General features: G+C 46.7%; 2 protein-coding genes across 6 annotated transcripts in view; one reads left to right on the top strand and one right to left on the bottom strand.

Moving 5' to 3' along the window:
- The window catches only part of REEP1 (receptor accessory protein 1), a 71,293-nt gene extending 57,624 nt beyond the window's left edge, over positions 1 to 13,669 (top strand). For 2 of the 5 annotated variants that reach the window (XM_051619554.1, XM_051619555.1), the window contains 2 exons: positions 7,370 to 7,509; positions 9,862 to 13,669. In XM_051619554.1, coding sequence (XP_051475514.1) covers positions 7,370 to 7,509; positions 9,862 to 9,933 — 212 coding nt within the window. In that variant the 3' untranslated portion in view covers positions 9,934 to 13,669. Of the gene's footprint in view, positions 1 to 2,371; positions 2,433 to 7,345; positions 7,510 to 9,861 lie in introns of those variants that run through there. The other 3 variants (XM_051619557.1, XM_051619559.1, XM_051619556.1) reach the window with 3 other exon arrangements.
- Positions 13,670 to 14,364: 695 nt separating this feature from the next.
- MRPL35 (mitochondrial ribosomal protein L35) lies at positions 14,365 to 16,269 on the bottom strand. The gene is made up of 3 exons (XM_051619563.1): positions 15,842 to 16,269; positions 15,062 to 15,206; positions 14,365 to 14,822 (listed from the first exon to the last, which is right to left on the bottom strand). Exons 1-3 carry the CDS (start codon positions 16,063 to 16,065, stop codon positions 14,634 to 14,636), a joined length of 558 nt encoding a protein of 185 aa, XP_051475523.1. The 5' UTR covers positions 16,066 to 16,269; the 3' UTR covers positions 14,365 to 14,633.
- Between the last annotated feature and the right edge of the window lie 160 nt (positions 16,270 to 16,429).

Genomic DNA, 16,429 nt, shown 5'->3' with positions numbered 1-16,429 from the left:
TGTCAATAGGGACAGGCTGAAGCTCTATCTCATAGAGAGTTCATTCTATCTCCACAGGCTGCCCTTTCTCTGTCTCCAAGGCAATAGATGCATTAATGCACTCTCAGACAACAGCCTGCTGTTTTAAATGCTCCTTTGTAAGTGCAGCTTGGGTAGCTTAGAGAGCTGACTACGTCATGTGAACACATTTTCTCAACGCCACAAAAAGCAGGGAGAAGAAAGAAGCTAAGTTTGTTTAGCTTGGACTAAATTGTCCTGAACGATGGGCACTCAGCTTTCCTTGGTGCAAACTCTTGTGTAGCCAGTTTCAGAATTCAATCCCTAACAGTACCCATCTCCAAAGAGCTGATCATCTAAATGGGCAGGTAAGTCAAGTCTGACCACAAGCAGGAGTCTTAAAGCCATGATGTAGCCTTTTGGGCAGGAGCAGTAGCTTTAATGCTCTGGCAGGTGAAACTCAATTGTTTCTCTCTCTGGCCAACTCAGAAGAACCCCCACAGCTTTTAGGAGAGCACAGGCTGGTGGGAGCAGAAGACTGCCCATCCTGCTCCCTAGACAGTATCCTGGGAGAAGGTTTTGTAAGGATGCAGCCTGCAGGTGCTATGGAGTGTGCATTTATCCAGAGGCTCCAGCATGTCTTCCTAACACCTCCCATGCCAGCTCTTTTTGCTCTTGTTCAGTGGCAGGCCTTTGCTGGCAAAACTCCTCCCAGGTCCTTAAACAAGTTTCTGATTTATCTCTTCTGCGTTCATGGCCTGTGGAAAGTCAGGCTGCAGCACTGAAGAACAAGGGTACAATTACATAAGAGCTGCTTTTCCCCTTTGTGAAGGACAGAGTGAAAATCTCCAGGGATCTCTGTTTGTCTTTTGGCAGTGCCTGGTAAATGCTTAAGTGCATTAAACAAGCTTGCTTGGAACTGGCATTGAAGAAGTAACAAATCCTGTGTTTGGTGGTATTCTCTCAACTAACATCTCTGAGGTGCTGTTGCAAAGACTTGTGGCATGGTTGAGAGGGGGAGACAATTTTAATCCTTGCAGATGATAAATATATCTAGCAGATATTGAATAATCAGCTGTACAAAGGGAGAACTGTTGTGGCTGCATGTATTGGGGGCTGGGGGGCATTTCCTACTACAACACTGAGCAGGAACCTTGGGAATGTAAGAAATGTGCAAGGACATTAGTGATGAATGGGGCTGTTTTTTGAGTGTGCACCACAGGGTTGTGCTCCCTAGTGGTGACTGATACAGTAATGTCCACCTTAAAAGCCACAGCTCAGCAGTGACTGATGGTCAGCCTGGCCAACCCATGCACATGTTGTTGCAGAATCACTAAATCACGGAATTATTGAGGCTGGAAAAGATCTCAGATCATCAAGTCCAACCTATGACCTAACACCACCATGTCAGCTAGACCAGGGCACTAAGTGCCACATCCAGCCTTTCCTTGAACACCTCCAGGGATGGTGACTCCACCACTTCCCTGGGCAGTCCATTCCAATGTCTGATCACCCTCTCTGTGAGGAAGTGCTTCCTAATATCCAACCTAAACCTCCCCTGGTGCAGCTTCAGGCTGTGCCCTCTTGTCCTCATGTTGCAGCATAAACCAGCCCCTGGAGTTTTTTCCAATAAAATGAAGTTGGATCTCTTCCTGGATGTTGTTGTCACCCTGAAGACAAGGTGACAGATTGTTCACAATCAGCAGTGCAACTTAGTGAGAACCTTAATGGGACATTCACTTAATTGTGTTTGAAATAAAATCATCATATTGGTATATTAGATATATCCAACCCCTTCTTTGTGCTGTGCTACAAATTGCACATGAGATTATGACAGTGGAAAGAACTCTTAAAAAACTAATTGACTTTGGAGATATATGAACAGCCCCCTTGCTGCAAACTGATTCAATTCAAAGGTGTAGGTGGTTTCATTTTTGTTCTTTGAAAGTTTTGCTTCCAGCTCTTGTGCTGGGAATTTACAGATGGGGTTTTTTTAACCTTTCTCTCATTAAGCTTAAAGAACAAACGACAACATTCCGTTGCTCTGGTCATTTTGTTCCTTAAAACTTCCTTTTACTAAATGTTCAATCAAATTTTTACAGGGATTATTTGCATCACTTTGCAACACTGCCTCTGGATGGCAATTTGGGAGTTTCTCTGGGTATTTAAAAATACTTTCATAGTTGTTTTGGTTATTTCAGGGAAGGAAAAAATTTCTTAGAAAATCAGGATGTTAAGTACATTTGCATTTTACCAAGAGAAATTAAAACATTAATTGTTGTTTATTAAACTCCAGTTGAACCACAGATATTATGAAAGCCAAGGTGAAGATTTCTGTGCTCTGAAACAATGTTCCTTTCCCCTCTTTGCCCAGATGTTTTTCCCTAACAGTTTATTCTTTCCTTTTCTCTATGTAAATATTATGGGACTCTGATGTAAGTGTTACAGACTGCATGAGTTTTCTTCTGAGGTGTTTGCACTGAAGTGACTAGCACTTAACATCATTTGTGGGATGTGTTTTCATTAACAGATGACTTTGTTGATGTGGTTAGACTTGTTTGCTTTGGTTGCACTTGACTTCAGCTTTGAAAAGGTTGGCTGCCTATGTTTTGTAGTTCCTGGGCAGTGTGTGATGTTGGAGTTGGCTGCTCCTAATTTCTTGGTTTGGCAATGAAAATGGTTGGGGAAGTCCATGGCTTGGGTCAGTGTCTTTTGGAAATGATGGCAAATTTGTCTTTGTTGCAGGGAAAAGAAGCTGATCACCATTGTATAACAATGTCTGCTCTCTTGCTCTTAATAAGTGGTCTGCAAACCTCCTTATATGAATAATCCCCTGGAAAGGCTTAGCTCTGGAGTGACTTTATTTTCCATTGCAATAATACAATACCTTGTTCCTAGTTCATGTAGCCTGTGACTGTGGTTTTCCCCATTGCTCCTGAAGAATTACAGTGACAGGAGAAAGAATATTGCCTGGGAAAAATAAAGGGGCTCCAGCTTCTCTCAAAGGTATTGGGGTGCCTGATTCCAACTAAAACTGCATTTAAGTGTTGAAATTTTCAGAGGATCTAGTTCAAAGACCTTTGCTCATCTGTAGTTAGAGTGGGCCAGGCCCTGACCTCTGTTGTACTCATGAAAATCCACAGGAGTCACTCTGGATTTAAACAGCAGCATAAATCAGAGCCTGACTCAAAGTAATTGCTGTGGAGCATTTAACAACTTAGATCCCAACCCCATCTACTTTAAATTGGAATATGCCCAGCTTCAGGGCTTCCCACACAAATGTTGGTTGCATTGGTTCCCCCTGAAGGAATCAGGGTAGGATTATAGGAACTAGAATGAAGGGGTCCCTTTCCTTAGGCTGTTTGCAGTCAGATTCTCTTGCCCTAGTGAAGAGAGGAATGGAATCTGGGTTACTGAAAAGATTTGCAAGAGGCAGCAGTAGCTTTCTCCCTGGCACACCAGCCCAGTTCCCCTTCCTGCAGATACTGCACTTCCACACAAAGGTGTGGAGCCATAAATGTGAGAGGTGGAGACACCCAAAACACTGCCTGCTCTGAGGTGGGGAGTGGGAGAGAGCCAGGGCTGATGTCTACCCTGTTGTCCAAGCTTTGCCACCTCCTGGCTGTGACAAGGTTTCTGGGACTGTCAGCTGCTTCCCTGGAGCAGCACAAGGTGCTGTCTCTGCCATTCTGGGGACATCTGATAGTGGCCTGAGGCCCCACAGCCTCAGATCCTGACCACAGACAGGAGGTCACCTGGCCAAGTGCTGTCCTGGAGAAATCTGTGCCAGCCCTGACAACATGTTTTGCTTCTCAGTCTTCACCCTAGAACCCAGCCATTCATTTTTAAGATTCTCTCTCCTTTCTCACTAATTCCTCACATGTGTATTTACTATTCTGGTTAATCCCTTGCTTTACATTTTCTCCTGCAGAGGCCTCACTCTGTTGGAGTACAAAAATGAGTTTTTAATCTTGTCATTATTCACAAAAAATCCCACAACTTCAGAGTTGGCACTCAGGCAGCAGTAGCCCTTCAAAGATGAGTTGCCTCCATTCCTACAACAATGTAATGCTTCCACAAACATGGGACAAAGTCTGGCACCCCAGATCAATATGAGGTTGGAACTGCCCCTAAAACATATCCTCCCTGAGGGAGGATGGGCAAGGAACCCTTACATCTCTGGGTCTTAAAAAAGGGCCCTGTGTTCAAGATCTGCTCTTGTCCATGGTCAAAAATGTGGTGGAAAGGCCTGGGATAGATCTGCTTCTTACCCAGTTCCATGACTCTGAAGCAAAACTGGTTCTCATTGGGCTGTTTTTGGTACCACATTTGCACTGATGTTGTCCCAAATCTGTGTTCTCTCTTGAGTGTTGCAGCTTGGAGTTGGGCTTGTTGCCTGACACCAGAGGGGATTTGGAGGAGTCTTGAATTAACAGGTCAGTGCATGCTGGAGTCCTCCCCAATCCAGTTCTCCAATGTCAGGGATGGCAAGATGATCCATGCAAGGCTTTTATGACTATCCCAACTGGGTCTCCAAGATGTTACTCTGAACCTGCATTCTTCACTCAGTGTGCAAAGAGCTGATCAACACTCTGAGGCAAGATATTTGTCTTTATTTCCAGTCTGCATTTAGCATCAGCCAGCACACCTCTGGGGAGGCAGGCAGGGTCAAATGTAGGAAATAGTAACAAAAGGAAAATCACAACAAAATACATGATTGGTCAATAATGATTAATTCATGTTTAAAACATTCAGGGAGGTTACCTGATTAGCATGCTTATTATTCACAAAGGGGTGTGGGTTTTTAGCATTAAAATTATCTAAAGTAACTAGAGGTTATACCTTCATCCTATCACCTGCCACAAAGTTCTTACCCCATTTTGCTGAATTTTTTGTTCTGTTACAGATCCTGCTTCTGAACAATAGGGAACAGTGAAAGAGGTTCTTGGGCACCCAGCCATGGGGACCCTCCGTTCTCACTGTTATGGTTTTCAAAATGGAGACTGTCATGGCCACTTAGTTTGTGAATCTTGAACTCTACCTACCAACATTCATGAGATGTAGCAGGGGAGAAGAGGGCCTCAGCCCAGCTTACAGTGGACTTCACAGACCTCTCTGCAGCAGGGGGCAAAGCACCAGGTGCCAGCTTAGACACTGAGTTCTCCACTTGGTTTTAATGGAAGCAGCTTCAGGACGTGGATGTGATGCTCAGGCTGAGGGGGAGGGTGGAGGGGCCTGCAGGAGGCTGTGCCTCTGCTGTGCCTGTTGTGGAGATGAGTGACACAGGTGGCAGAGCTGCCTGGATAACTTTCTTACCCAGCACCTGATTCAAGAAAGAGAAAAATAATGGAGAAAGCAATGCACACTGGAAAAGCATGGGATTCATGGGGGCATTGTAAAGGCTGACAGTTCCTTCTGTCTCCTTCTGCAGTGGAGTGGCTGGCTGTAGGAGAAGGGAAGCAGGGCAGGTTTGCCTTGTCCTGTAAGCTCTCAGCTTCAGCAGCCAGTGTTCCCCAACTCCCCTCTGTCCTGTCCCATTCAAAGTCCTCATTTCTCTGGGGAAAGCCCTTGTCTCCTCACAGCAGCACATGGCTGGAGGTGTATTGTTGGGCCACTGTGCAAACCTCAGCGAGCCAGTTTAAAGAAGTCCCAGTTTTACTGTCTGGAAACAAGGTCCCTGAAGTCCAACCTGCAGCCCACATCTGACGGACCTCTGGGCAACAGGGGAGGTGGGAGCAGTCAGATGAATTGGTGTTGGGACAGTACTTGGCCTCCAGGCTGTAGATTTGGGCATGCTTGGTTCAGGGTTATGCTCAAACTCTGAACAAAAAGCATATAAACCAAACTTGACTCAATTTATTGTTGGCTTAGAGAGGTGACAAGGACCAGCTTCCACATCAAATGGTCTATGCTGGGCCCCTTCTAAAAAACAGAATTCAGCATTATTCCTGGCCCTGTATCCCTGCAACATGACTATGAGCATTTTCAGCACAGCTGGGAAAAAGTCAGCTTCCAGCTTTTCCTGGAAACCTGTGCTGGTGTCTTCCAGCCTGCCCATGCAAATGGTGATAAAGGGGTAGAAACATGGGGTCAGTGGCCAGAGGATGCTCTGCACTGTGCTCTCAAGCAGCAGCCACATCCTGTGGGCTTGAATGCAGGGGCTGAGAGCATTCAGCTGCTGACCTGGTTTGGCAGGGAGCCCTGGTGACCTGCTCGTGACTTGTGGGGTTGTTGTGGCCAAATCACTCTACTTTGGCTCTCCCTTACCCAACTGAAAGAGCTGGAGAATTCAGTTCTCTTGTGCTTTAAGGATTTAAATGGATTAATCAGTATTAGATGTTTAAGAATCCTCTTTGACCTTAGTCTTTGGTCCAGCAGAGTCTTACAGTCAGGCTGAGAGAAGTAGCACAGAACATTATTTCTATGTATGTTAATACCACAGGCTAAGTGTAGGGCAAATAATTGTGGGTAATGCCATCTAAACAGCAAACACTTCCTGACATGTTTCAAAATGAAGAACCCTAACTGTCTGTCACAACCTGAGTAGGGCAACCCAGGGAGATTCAGATTTTCTGAACTTCTCAGAGAGGAGCCCGGGTACAGCTGCATCCAACCTTAGTCTCAGACCTGGCCCTTCCAGGGAGAGTGATTAAAATGTCATGGTCCAAAGAAATGCTCGACCATCCGATACCCCTTGATCTGCCTTCAGATCCATCACTGGAGTTAACACTCCGTAAGATTTACTCCAGAGTGAAGGAAAAGAGTCTTTTCCCTGCTCTGGTCTCACAGCAGCACACCCACTGCTGAGGATCCATTCAATACCTGTTGAAGCTTTTGGTTAATTTCAGTGACTCTTAGGCTGGGATTCTTGGCTTGAGCTCTTTCAGCTTTAAGTCAGTTAGTGCTGCTGTGCTTCATATTTCTGCATCCCAGGCATCTGTCTCTACTGTCTAGAAGGCTTCAGCATTCATTTGGTGTCTTCTAGAGGACAGTCTTTCTGAAAGCAGTAGATGCAGGAACTATGGATGGAATCAGTGATTCGAGAAATCCGCTGTTTTACTTATTCCTGAGCCAAACAAAAAAACCCCAATACCTCTTTCAATAGTCAACCTCCAGAACACCAGAACTTAGTCTGAATTCTATGTAAAATAATCCAAATAGAGCTTATAATAGCTTCATAAGCAAGGGCCTTTTGATTTCTAACCCCACAGCTGTGGTTACTAGAGTGTGATGTGTGAACCTTCTGTCTGCTAATCTCTAGAAGGTGCATGGTTTGCAGTGAGGTGGCATTTGGGGGTGTATGAATCAAACCATCACTGATCTCCTCATCTTTTGTCTTCACGTTTAGACTGTAAATGGCTGTGTTAAATAGGTGTGGACAATAAATATGAAAAGCCACCTGAGGCAAACTGTGAAACAAAAGGCTCTGTGTTCTCAGATGATGAAGAGAACGAGTCATTGGATTGTGCATCCATGAACAAAAGGCCCAAAAAGAAGGATCAACCCCTTGAGGTACTTCCATATTGTCAAGGCTCCTCCTACGATGGCATTCCTTGAATCTTGAATTAACATCTCTCTTTGGTCTAAAAACAATAGATTTCTGGTCTTTCAGGGGTGGCTCTTGCTATGGGTTTGATTACTTTTCTGTACATGTAGATTTCCTGAAAGAAGTCTCAGTTAGTGCCTGTGGACATAATAGTAATGCAGGGCTTCAGAGTTGGATCTGAATTGCAAACTTAGATCTAGCTATAAACCATGTGCTAATGTGGAGATATCTGGGTGAGAGGATTTTTATCTCAACTGCTAGTTGATTTTTCATGTCTGTAGAGGAAAATCTATTCTCAGCCCCAAGGGAGGATGGATACTGTAAGAGCATCTTGCATCCACAGCCAGAGCACTCACAGTTCAGAGCCCAGTTCCTCTCACTTGAGTTTGCCCCTGAACAAACCCCATCAAAACCAGCAGCAGTTCTTCCTTCATGCACTATGTTAACCAGTATGCTTTAAGTTCCTTCATGGAAGCAAAAGAACTAAAGGAGATGGAGATCTCACATTGTAGTTTCCCAAAAGCTATTTTTAGCCACATACTGTTGTGCAGGAAATCTCTGTGGGAGATGCTGTAGGATCTGTAGGCTTCCAGATCTGGACAGGAGGGATGGAGCCACAACCAGCAGCTCTCAGATCAAAGCTGGGAGAGCTCCACCGTGGGGGAGCTGTTTTGTTCCACCACCCCTTTGGCTCAGTGTGAGAGAGCTGGAGTGGTGTGGTTTGGTAAGTGGTTGTATGTTCTCCTAGTGGGTCATCGTACCCTGGGTGGCTCTAACAAAAAGCTGGGCTGCTCTGTTCTTGCTGTAGAAAGGTGCAGCCTCTGTGACAGTCTCAGAGCTGTGAAGTGACATCCCAGAGGAGGCAGAGCTATTTATTCCTGATTTAAGAGCCTTTACTGTGCAGTTAATGTCTGCTCTAGTTGTCCAGCTGTGTCCCAGAGCTCCCGGTTTACAGGTAGCAACTCTGAGCCAGCAGCTATGGAGTGTATTGTGGTGTGGGATTCCTGCCAGCCATACACAGCAGCTTTCTTTCTCAGCTTTTCTCCTCTAGCTGTTCCTTTCTGGATGTAACTGTCCCATCCAGGTCTCTTTGGTTTTTGGGGATTCACAGTGGAGACTTGGGGTAAGATTTCAGGCTTGGAAGATGGGGTGGGGTGTTGGATTAATCCCATCTCTGCTAGGCATTACTTAGGTTTATGAGTAAGCTGAACGAGATGGAGATTTAGATGGTGTCTAAACAAAACCTTGCTACAGTGCAGTTTCTTATCTATATGAATATTTATACCTTGCTGCATCACAGCAATGTGGAATCACAGCGTGATCTTGGGCTGGAACGTCCAATGAAATAGAAATTACTAAGTCCTCACTTAAAAATGGTAAGACCGTGTTATAGTCGTAGAGGTAAACAGGTTGATGCTGTTAAAGAAAGTAAAACTTTGGATATTTGTGTAAATGGAGTAAAAGAGCTTACCAGGCCTTGCAGTGTTCTGTAATGCTAGGGCAGGCTTCCACGCTGAGAGTTTGTGCTCCTCTACAACATCTGGTAACCATTTCTTACTGTGGAGCTCACAAGACACAATGCCAGAGCTCTTTGGAGAGCAGTATGCACTGCAGATCAGGGCTTTTGTTTGCTAGTCTAATTTCTGTCTCAGTCTGGGGAATAGGGTTAATCCCAGTAAACCGATTTCACGGAGTTAGTCTGGCTCCTCCTGGGTGTTCAGGACTCCTTTTTAAACTCTGTCAGTATCAGCTGACTGCAGGCCAGGATTGCAATAGTTGGCTTCTAAAATAATTTCAACAGATTGTGTCTGGCCTGTGTCCCAGGGGAAAGGCTGATCTCTTGGAAGATCTCTGTCTTGTGAAGATTACCAGCCCAGTGTGATTTACCCCTTCAGCTTTGTAATGCCCCAAGGAGCTGTACCCTCAGGGGAGCTGTGGCTGGGTTGGACAGTGCAGGATGGGCTGGGAGGCACCAGAGTTGGCTGTCTGCCACCACTTTGCTCTTTTGATCCATGAGCTGCTGTAAATTGCACCACTTTGTCCTGGCTTCTTTGACCCTCTTGTTATTAGCAACCTTCAGCTGCAGCTCTAACCAAGGACCAGAGAAGAAGGTGTTGGTGTAACCTGGGTAGAGGACTACAGCAGGATTTTTAAAGGGGTTAGTCCTCAGCTGGTCATTCATTAATGATCTTCAGGGCCAAGATCTTCATGCCTGGAATGTGATCGTTGCCACAGAGGCACCACAAAGACGGTGAGTTTTAAGGAAAGAAAGAATGTTTCCTGTTATGCCACTGAAGTTTTCTCTTGGTTTTCTGCAGGCACCGCCTAGGACCCTTAGACCTCGCTTCAGGAAGAAAAGTACCTCGTCCTCTGCCACTGAAACAATGTGAGTGCAATGAGCCAATAGCACCAAGATCCACAGAATGTCCCTCTTCTGCCTTAAAGAGCTACTTGTTACTAATGTAGGAAACAGCAGTGGGATGGATGTGCTTTGATGTACAGCATGGTAGACATGGCCTTTCTCTCTCCTCTCTCTGTATCCTTCTGTTACACGCCTCTGGCATTTGTCCGTGATGTGGGTAGGACAGTCTGGCAGACACCTGCAAGTTTAGAGTCCTTGTTTGGTTTGCAGAGCGTGCACCCACTCATGCTAATCCCATAAGACTGTACATTTACAATTCTCATTTGTGTCTGCACAGCTCTGTGAATGCACAGCAGAAACAAAAATAATCAGTTGCTCATGATGATACATTGACCGTGTATTTATTTATGACTTTATCATTAATGAAGTGGATTTGCAGAAGCCACGGATTTCTCTTCTCTCCCTTCCTCCTCAAGACTGTGAATGATGTAACCAATGTCAAAGTACTTTGTACAAAATGTCCAGGATTCGTTAGTGAAAGCTGAGCTACAACTCTGTTTCTGCAAGTCACATGTATTCTGAGAAATCGTTGTGCTAGAAAAACATAGAGACAAAACCACTTACAGAGGATGAGGAGGAGATGTGCAAGAGGAAAAAACAAATGGTTTTAATCATGTAATGAAGGGGGAGTCTTAATTTTGATCAGCCTGAGCCAGGAGAGTATTGTGTGGAAAGCAGTGGCTGGTAGAAGAGCTAGATGGCATCGCTGTGGCAAACGTCCTGCTGCTGGTTGTTAAGTGTGAGCAAGCCAAGCTTGTAGTAGCTGCAGCGACCGAAATTAGAATCGCTTTAGGGACGCTCTTCCAGGGGAAACCGCGCCTCCCTCCCCTGCCTGCAGGTGTCAGTCCCTGCGCCCTGCTCTCTCAGTGAGGTGCTGCTGGTTTACTGGAATGAGCAGAGCAGGGCGCTGGGTCTGAGCTGCTTTTTGGAGCCTGGAGTTTTGCCTGTAGCATGGAGTTTGGTTAGAACCCCAAGAACCAGATGGAGTGATGTATTTGTGTCCATATATACATGAGAAATATAAAAGAAGAGGAAGACGTGGTAGGGTTTGTGTATTCGTGCTTCAAGTTGGTGTCTCTTGTAAGTGTTGAGCATGTGAGATTCACACATAAGTTAATTACGTGGCCCTTTGTATTTGCCCTTGGACCTGTCACATAGACTAGAGAAACATTTAGCATTAGGTAGGATGTGCCATCACTAATGGATCAGTACAGGAGCTTGGTGGTGAGCAATACTGTTCATCTAGCCCAGGATGCCAGCAGCTGGCTGGAGTGTGTCAGGCTCAGAGGTAAATCTGAAGTGGCCTTTGAAACCTTTTCTCTGCCGGATATGCATCGATATCCCAGCTGTCCCTGACTGATGGATCCCTGAGGTTTCCTCCAGAGCTTCCTACATATGTGGGGAAGAGAGAAATTCATTATGCACACGCACAAACCTTTGTCTGACCCGGCTAGGAAGTGGAAAAGGCAAGCAAGTATTTCCTATGTCTGCCACAATATTTGGCCTCATTACCTGACAATTTTATTTCCTTTACATGTGCTAATCCAATCATATTTTGCAATGGGCAAGAAGGAAAAAGTCTTCAGACAGTAAATTGGAAAAAAACCCCAACAAACCTGTTCAAATAGCAGTTGCAGAAGAGTCAGTCCTTGGAAGACACTCAGCAAAAGCTCTGAGAAGCTGAGCTTGTGTGCTTTGTTTTTAAGCAGCTTTAGAGTGTATTTGATTTCTTTTGGCAAACATTTAAAAGAAATAGAGAAACTGCCTGCAGTGTTAGCAGAAAACAAAATCCTGTTTCCAGCGACCTGTTTCCCTGCTATGCAATGGGCTGCCATAAGATAAAAAGAAGCTGACAAGTTTGCACTCAATTACGCCAAAAAACCCCAACAACATAGAGCTACGTAACGTCTGACAAATTCTCTTCTCAGACACACTGTGTTAACCCTGATTCTCACCAGAATGATTAAATGTGCATCTGATCTGCTGTTTTACTGTAAACTTGACTGTTCAGCATTTCTGAAGTGCTGAGGTGAAATTGTGGACAAGGGAGTTGCCTTATATCTCTTGAAACATTCACTGTATAAATGAGAAGAAAAATAATAAACCTTTTCATATCTCTGGCAAAAATGGATTAATTTATCAACCGAGCTGTATATTTGTGTATAGATAGACAAGAAATGTGAATGCCTGACCACATACATGTAGTGCTCTAGTGTTCTGTGTACAGAAGAGAACGGCCTTTTGCTTTTGATTTCCTCATTTCCACCCGCGGGCTGTTTACAGGTGTTGCCCCAAGGCTGTTATTTCACTCTGGCTACTTAGGTTCATTAGGAATAACCACCAGAAGTGAAGCCTTTTGTTCCTAGTTGTTCTCTCAAGGAACAAGCCCTGTGCTCATCCTGACCCCTCCTGGCAAGCGGGGGTTTGCAGGATTAGAGCAAGGGGAAGATCGTGGCCTCTTGGGGAGCAGTTCTCAGCTTCCTCCCATCCCAGCTCCCTGACGGCGCGATGGCTCCTCCCAAAGCAGGCAGTCTTGCAGCTGCTGGTTTAAAATAGAGACAGATCGGGCTTAAGAGGAACGTGGTTTTGGAGCCCTTCAGGCAGGTGGGCTCTAGGGTCAGTGTTGTAGGGCAGGCAGACAGAGACCTCCTGGCTTCTCAGAGAGAGCCTGGAGAGTGTCACCCTGAAGGAAACAGGCCAGCCCTGAAAAATAGAGGCTCAGGTGAAGCTTGCATTATTTTAACGAAGTAAAATTGAGGCTGAGGGGAAGGAGACTGCAGCTGAAGATGGTCCATGGAAAACGGGCCTGTGAATTATCTTGTTTACCATAAAATCACCACAGTTATGAGAACAAGCTGGAGCAGCTCAGTGCAGCCCTCCACCCCTCCTCTCCTGTTGTAGGGGCCAGTGTCAGTGCAGCCACAGCCACCGAGTGCTGAGTCAGGATCACATTCAATATAGACAAGACAGGCTTCGTGTGTATCCCTGTCACCTTGGAATTACCCCCACGCTAATCTAAGTAGTGTAAGTGCAAACCCAGCACAGAAGGAAAGGCCAATCAGGTTATTTATCCCTAATGAGAGGGAGAAATCTGCTTGGAGAGATGCTCCCAAGCCTCGTGTGAACAACCTGCTGCCCCTGACTGCTCTCTGAAGTGTTCTCACCTAGTGATGGAAGCCTCCTACTTGTGACCCAATGCTCGTTAATCACAGTCTCTTTCTGCCTTTTGTTTTGGTACTCGTTTTGCATCTAGCACAGTATCTGAAATAGCAGAGAACACTACACTGGGATTTGCATTTTGATGGACTATTTAAGGATCATCATTGTGCACTTCATGGGATTTCTTTCCTGTGATGGGTAGAAAGGATCTGTGATGGAACAGTAAATGCCTCACGACAATGGCTGTTACAACAGTATTCCAAAGGTTGATGTTTTGCTGGTTTTGTTACACTGCTTGGTACACATCTTGAATAAAGTCTTAATCTTTTCTTTAAAAAAAAAACATGGGAAAAAAAAAAAGAAGAAAACATCTTTAGTCTGTTCTATGTATCTGGCAGGCCAGAATAATTACTTTTGATCGCTGTATTATTTTTATCTCAATTCTGGCTGACTGTATATAGATGTATTCACTAAGTGCTGCATGTCCTTCAGAACTTCTTTCTGTATTATGAACTGGAAAAAAAAAATACAGCTACTGAACACTCTGAGTAAATGAGTGAATTCATTGAAGTGCAACAGGCTTGCACAGCAAACCTTCTCTTCCTAGCCAGGTGGCTCTGGAGCTGATAACTGGGGACCATCTACTTAATAATGGGTTAATTATCAGCAAAGAGTTTGAAGCTTTTGCTAAAGCGACTGCTTTTCATACACCTCCTGAAGGATCAATCAGCTTGGTAGAGAAAACCTCCAGTCTAGCCCAGATGCACTGTACACTCCAAAAGGACCTGGTGGCAAATCCTTGGTTTTGTTCCATAGATGTGTGCTCAGAGATAAGCAGGATGAGGCATAATTAGGCTTAAAGAAAGGATAAAAACAAGAAAATACTCAGAATGGACTGCTTCAGAATGTAGTGTAACACCCAAATCATACATTCCACTAAAAAACCAAACACAGGGTACAAAATGTGAGCCTTGTCATGGCAGCTAGCAGTTAATAAATTTTTAAATGAGTTATAAAAACCTCCCTGTAGACATGACATTTTTGTTTGTTCCCTCTAGCATGGAGACACAGCAGTGGTTTATTTGGGGTCATGACAGGCAACAAAAACTGAAACAGAACCTATCCTCCTTTCTCCCCTTCCCCAAGGACACTGCATTCAGTGAGTTACCAATTCATGTGGACCCAGCAAAACACATCCTGGGGTTATTTAAAAAAAAAAAAAAAGATTAAACACAGGAAATTGTTCACTTTTAGTGATGTTTAGACTGTATTCATTCATCCATGGATGTTACAGACAATCACAGGAAACCAACAGATGTCAAAACATGCAGCTTGACCTCTGCTAAGCAAAACACAAACTGCATCTTGAATATTCCTTGATTTGGGACACTGACACCCATCATTCTGACCAAATGATCTGCATGTTTATTCAGAAAAGGAAAAGGTGTTGCAGATGGATGTGCCACCACCTCTTTCCTAGAGAGATGGCCACACTGAAACCAAAGCTTCCTAGACACGAAGGTTGGTGCGATCGTGGTACTTCTGGTAGGGATCATCCACGTACCAGTTCCTTCTCTTCCAGAAGGAAGTGGTCATTTTATCCAGGAGTTTACACTGTGTCCTGTTGCACAACATCAGCTCCCTCAAACGCTTCTTCTGGGCAGTTGACTTCTTCCACAGTTTCTTCTTATAGCCAGCCTGCCAGAAGCAAACACACGAGACTTTTCAGTGGGTGGCTGCAAATACACACACACACAGAGCAAGACTGGTGAGCAATCCAGGACAAATTCCCTCCTTTCACGAAGGCAGGAAGTCTCTCTATGGGATTTTAACTTCCTATACTAGCTGCTGCCCTCTAACGGAAGGACAGCAACTAGCTCGCTGACTGTAAAAATGCTTTTATTAAAAAAAAAAAAAAAGTACTATTAAAATCTTACCTTTCTCCTAACCCAGAGGCCGTTGTGCAGCCGGAGGAACCTGTCGATGACAGCTTTCACGGTTTTCCTCTTTCCTTTCCTCAAGCTGTAGTAAGTGACAGTCCTCACTGGCTGTTGAAGTATACTTGGAAGTAGAGAGGTGACACTACAAAACACCCCCAAACCAGGGAAAAAAAGTAGAAGAGGAATTAAATGTGTTTTTCTAAAAGTAATCACTAGCTTTTTTTTTTCACATAAAGAGAAGCCAGAAGTGGCTGTGACTCTTTTGAAGGTCAACAAGCATTCATCCCCGGCAGTGTTGAAGGGCAGGCTGGATGGGGCTGGGAGCAACCTGGGCTGGCGGGAGGTGTCCCTGCCCGTGGGATTTGGGACCAGGTGATCGTTAAGGTCCCTTCCAACCCAAACCAGGCAGTGACGCTGCCATTACCGCACACCACCTAACCAGCCCGCACCTAGAACACCGAACCGCAGTGCCGGGCGGAACGAACACCCCAGTTACTCCACACACAACCGCTTTTTCACCTAACCAAAGAGGCTCAACGCTCACGTGCAAACACCCAACACGCTGGCGTCCAGAAATCACTTTCCCAGCGTTAACGACCAGCAAGGGCAGACGGCGCCGGCGCTCACGCCGGGGCTGCCCGTGCCCGCAGCGAGCGCCCCGGGGCGGGTCCGGCCTCACGCCCGGCGGGGGCTGCGGCCCAGAGCCCCCCGCCCGCAGCCCAGGAAGCGCCTCAGTGGCAGAGGTTTCTTGTCCGGAAAGGCCGGCGCAGCCCGTACCTGCCGAGCAGCGAGGCGGTGCCTCCCGCGGGCCGCGTCCCCCAGGGCAGGGCCGGCTCCCGCGGCGGGGCCGGGGCCCGCACCTGCCTGACGCAGCGGGCGGAGAGACCGGAGAGAGCGCGGCTCGGGGCGGGGCAGCGAGCGGCCCGGGCAGCCCAGCGGCCCCGGCTCCCTGCGGACAGACAGGCGGACAGACAGGACCGCAGCAGCCGCCCCGCCGCCATCACCGGCCCGCCCCGCCGCGGCCCCGCTACGGCGGCCGCCGAGGGTCACGCCGCGGCACCGCCCCCCGCCTGGCCGGGATGGCTCGGAGCGCCCTGTCCTCGCCACGCGTGGCGCGGCGGCTCAAGCCCCGCCTCACTCCCGCCTCAGCCCCGCCTGGCAGGGCCAGCGGTGAGCGCTCCCGCCTCGCCGGGCCACGGGCGGGCCCACCGGGAGCGACGCGGCTCTGCCCCCCCCCCCCGCCCCACGTGCCACCGGGGCCCGCTGCTGCGCATGCGCGCCCGGTGCCAGGGACATTCCCGCCGGCCGCTTGCCGCCAAATTTGCATACGGCCCGTTTCCTGCCCTCCGATTGGCCGCGCTGCCC

Source organism: Apus apus, chromosome 4 (assembly GCF_020740795.1).
Source record: "Apus apus isolate bApuApu2 chromosome 4, bApuApu2.pri.cur, whole genome shotgun sequence".
NCBI classification, from domain to species: Eukaryota; Metazoa; Chordata; class Aves; order Apodiformes; family Apodidae; genus Apus; species Apus apus.
The sequence above is the reverse complement of the archived record's forward strand: the minus strand, read 5'-3'. Positions and strand labels throughout refer to the sequence as shown.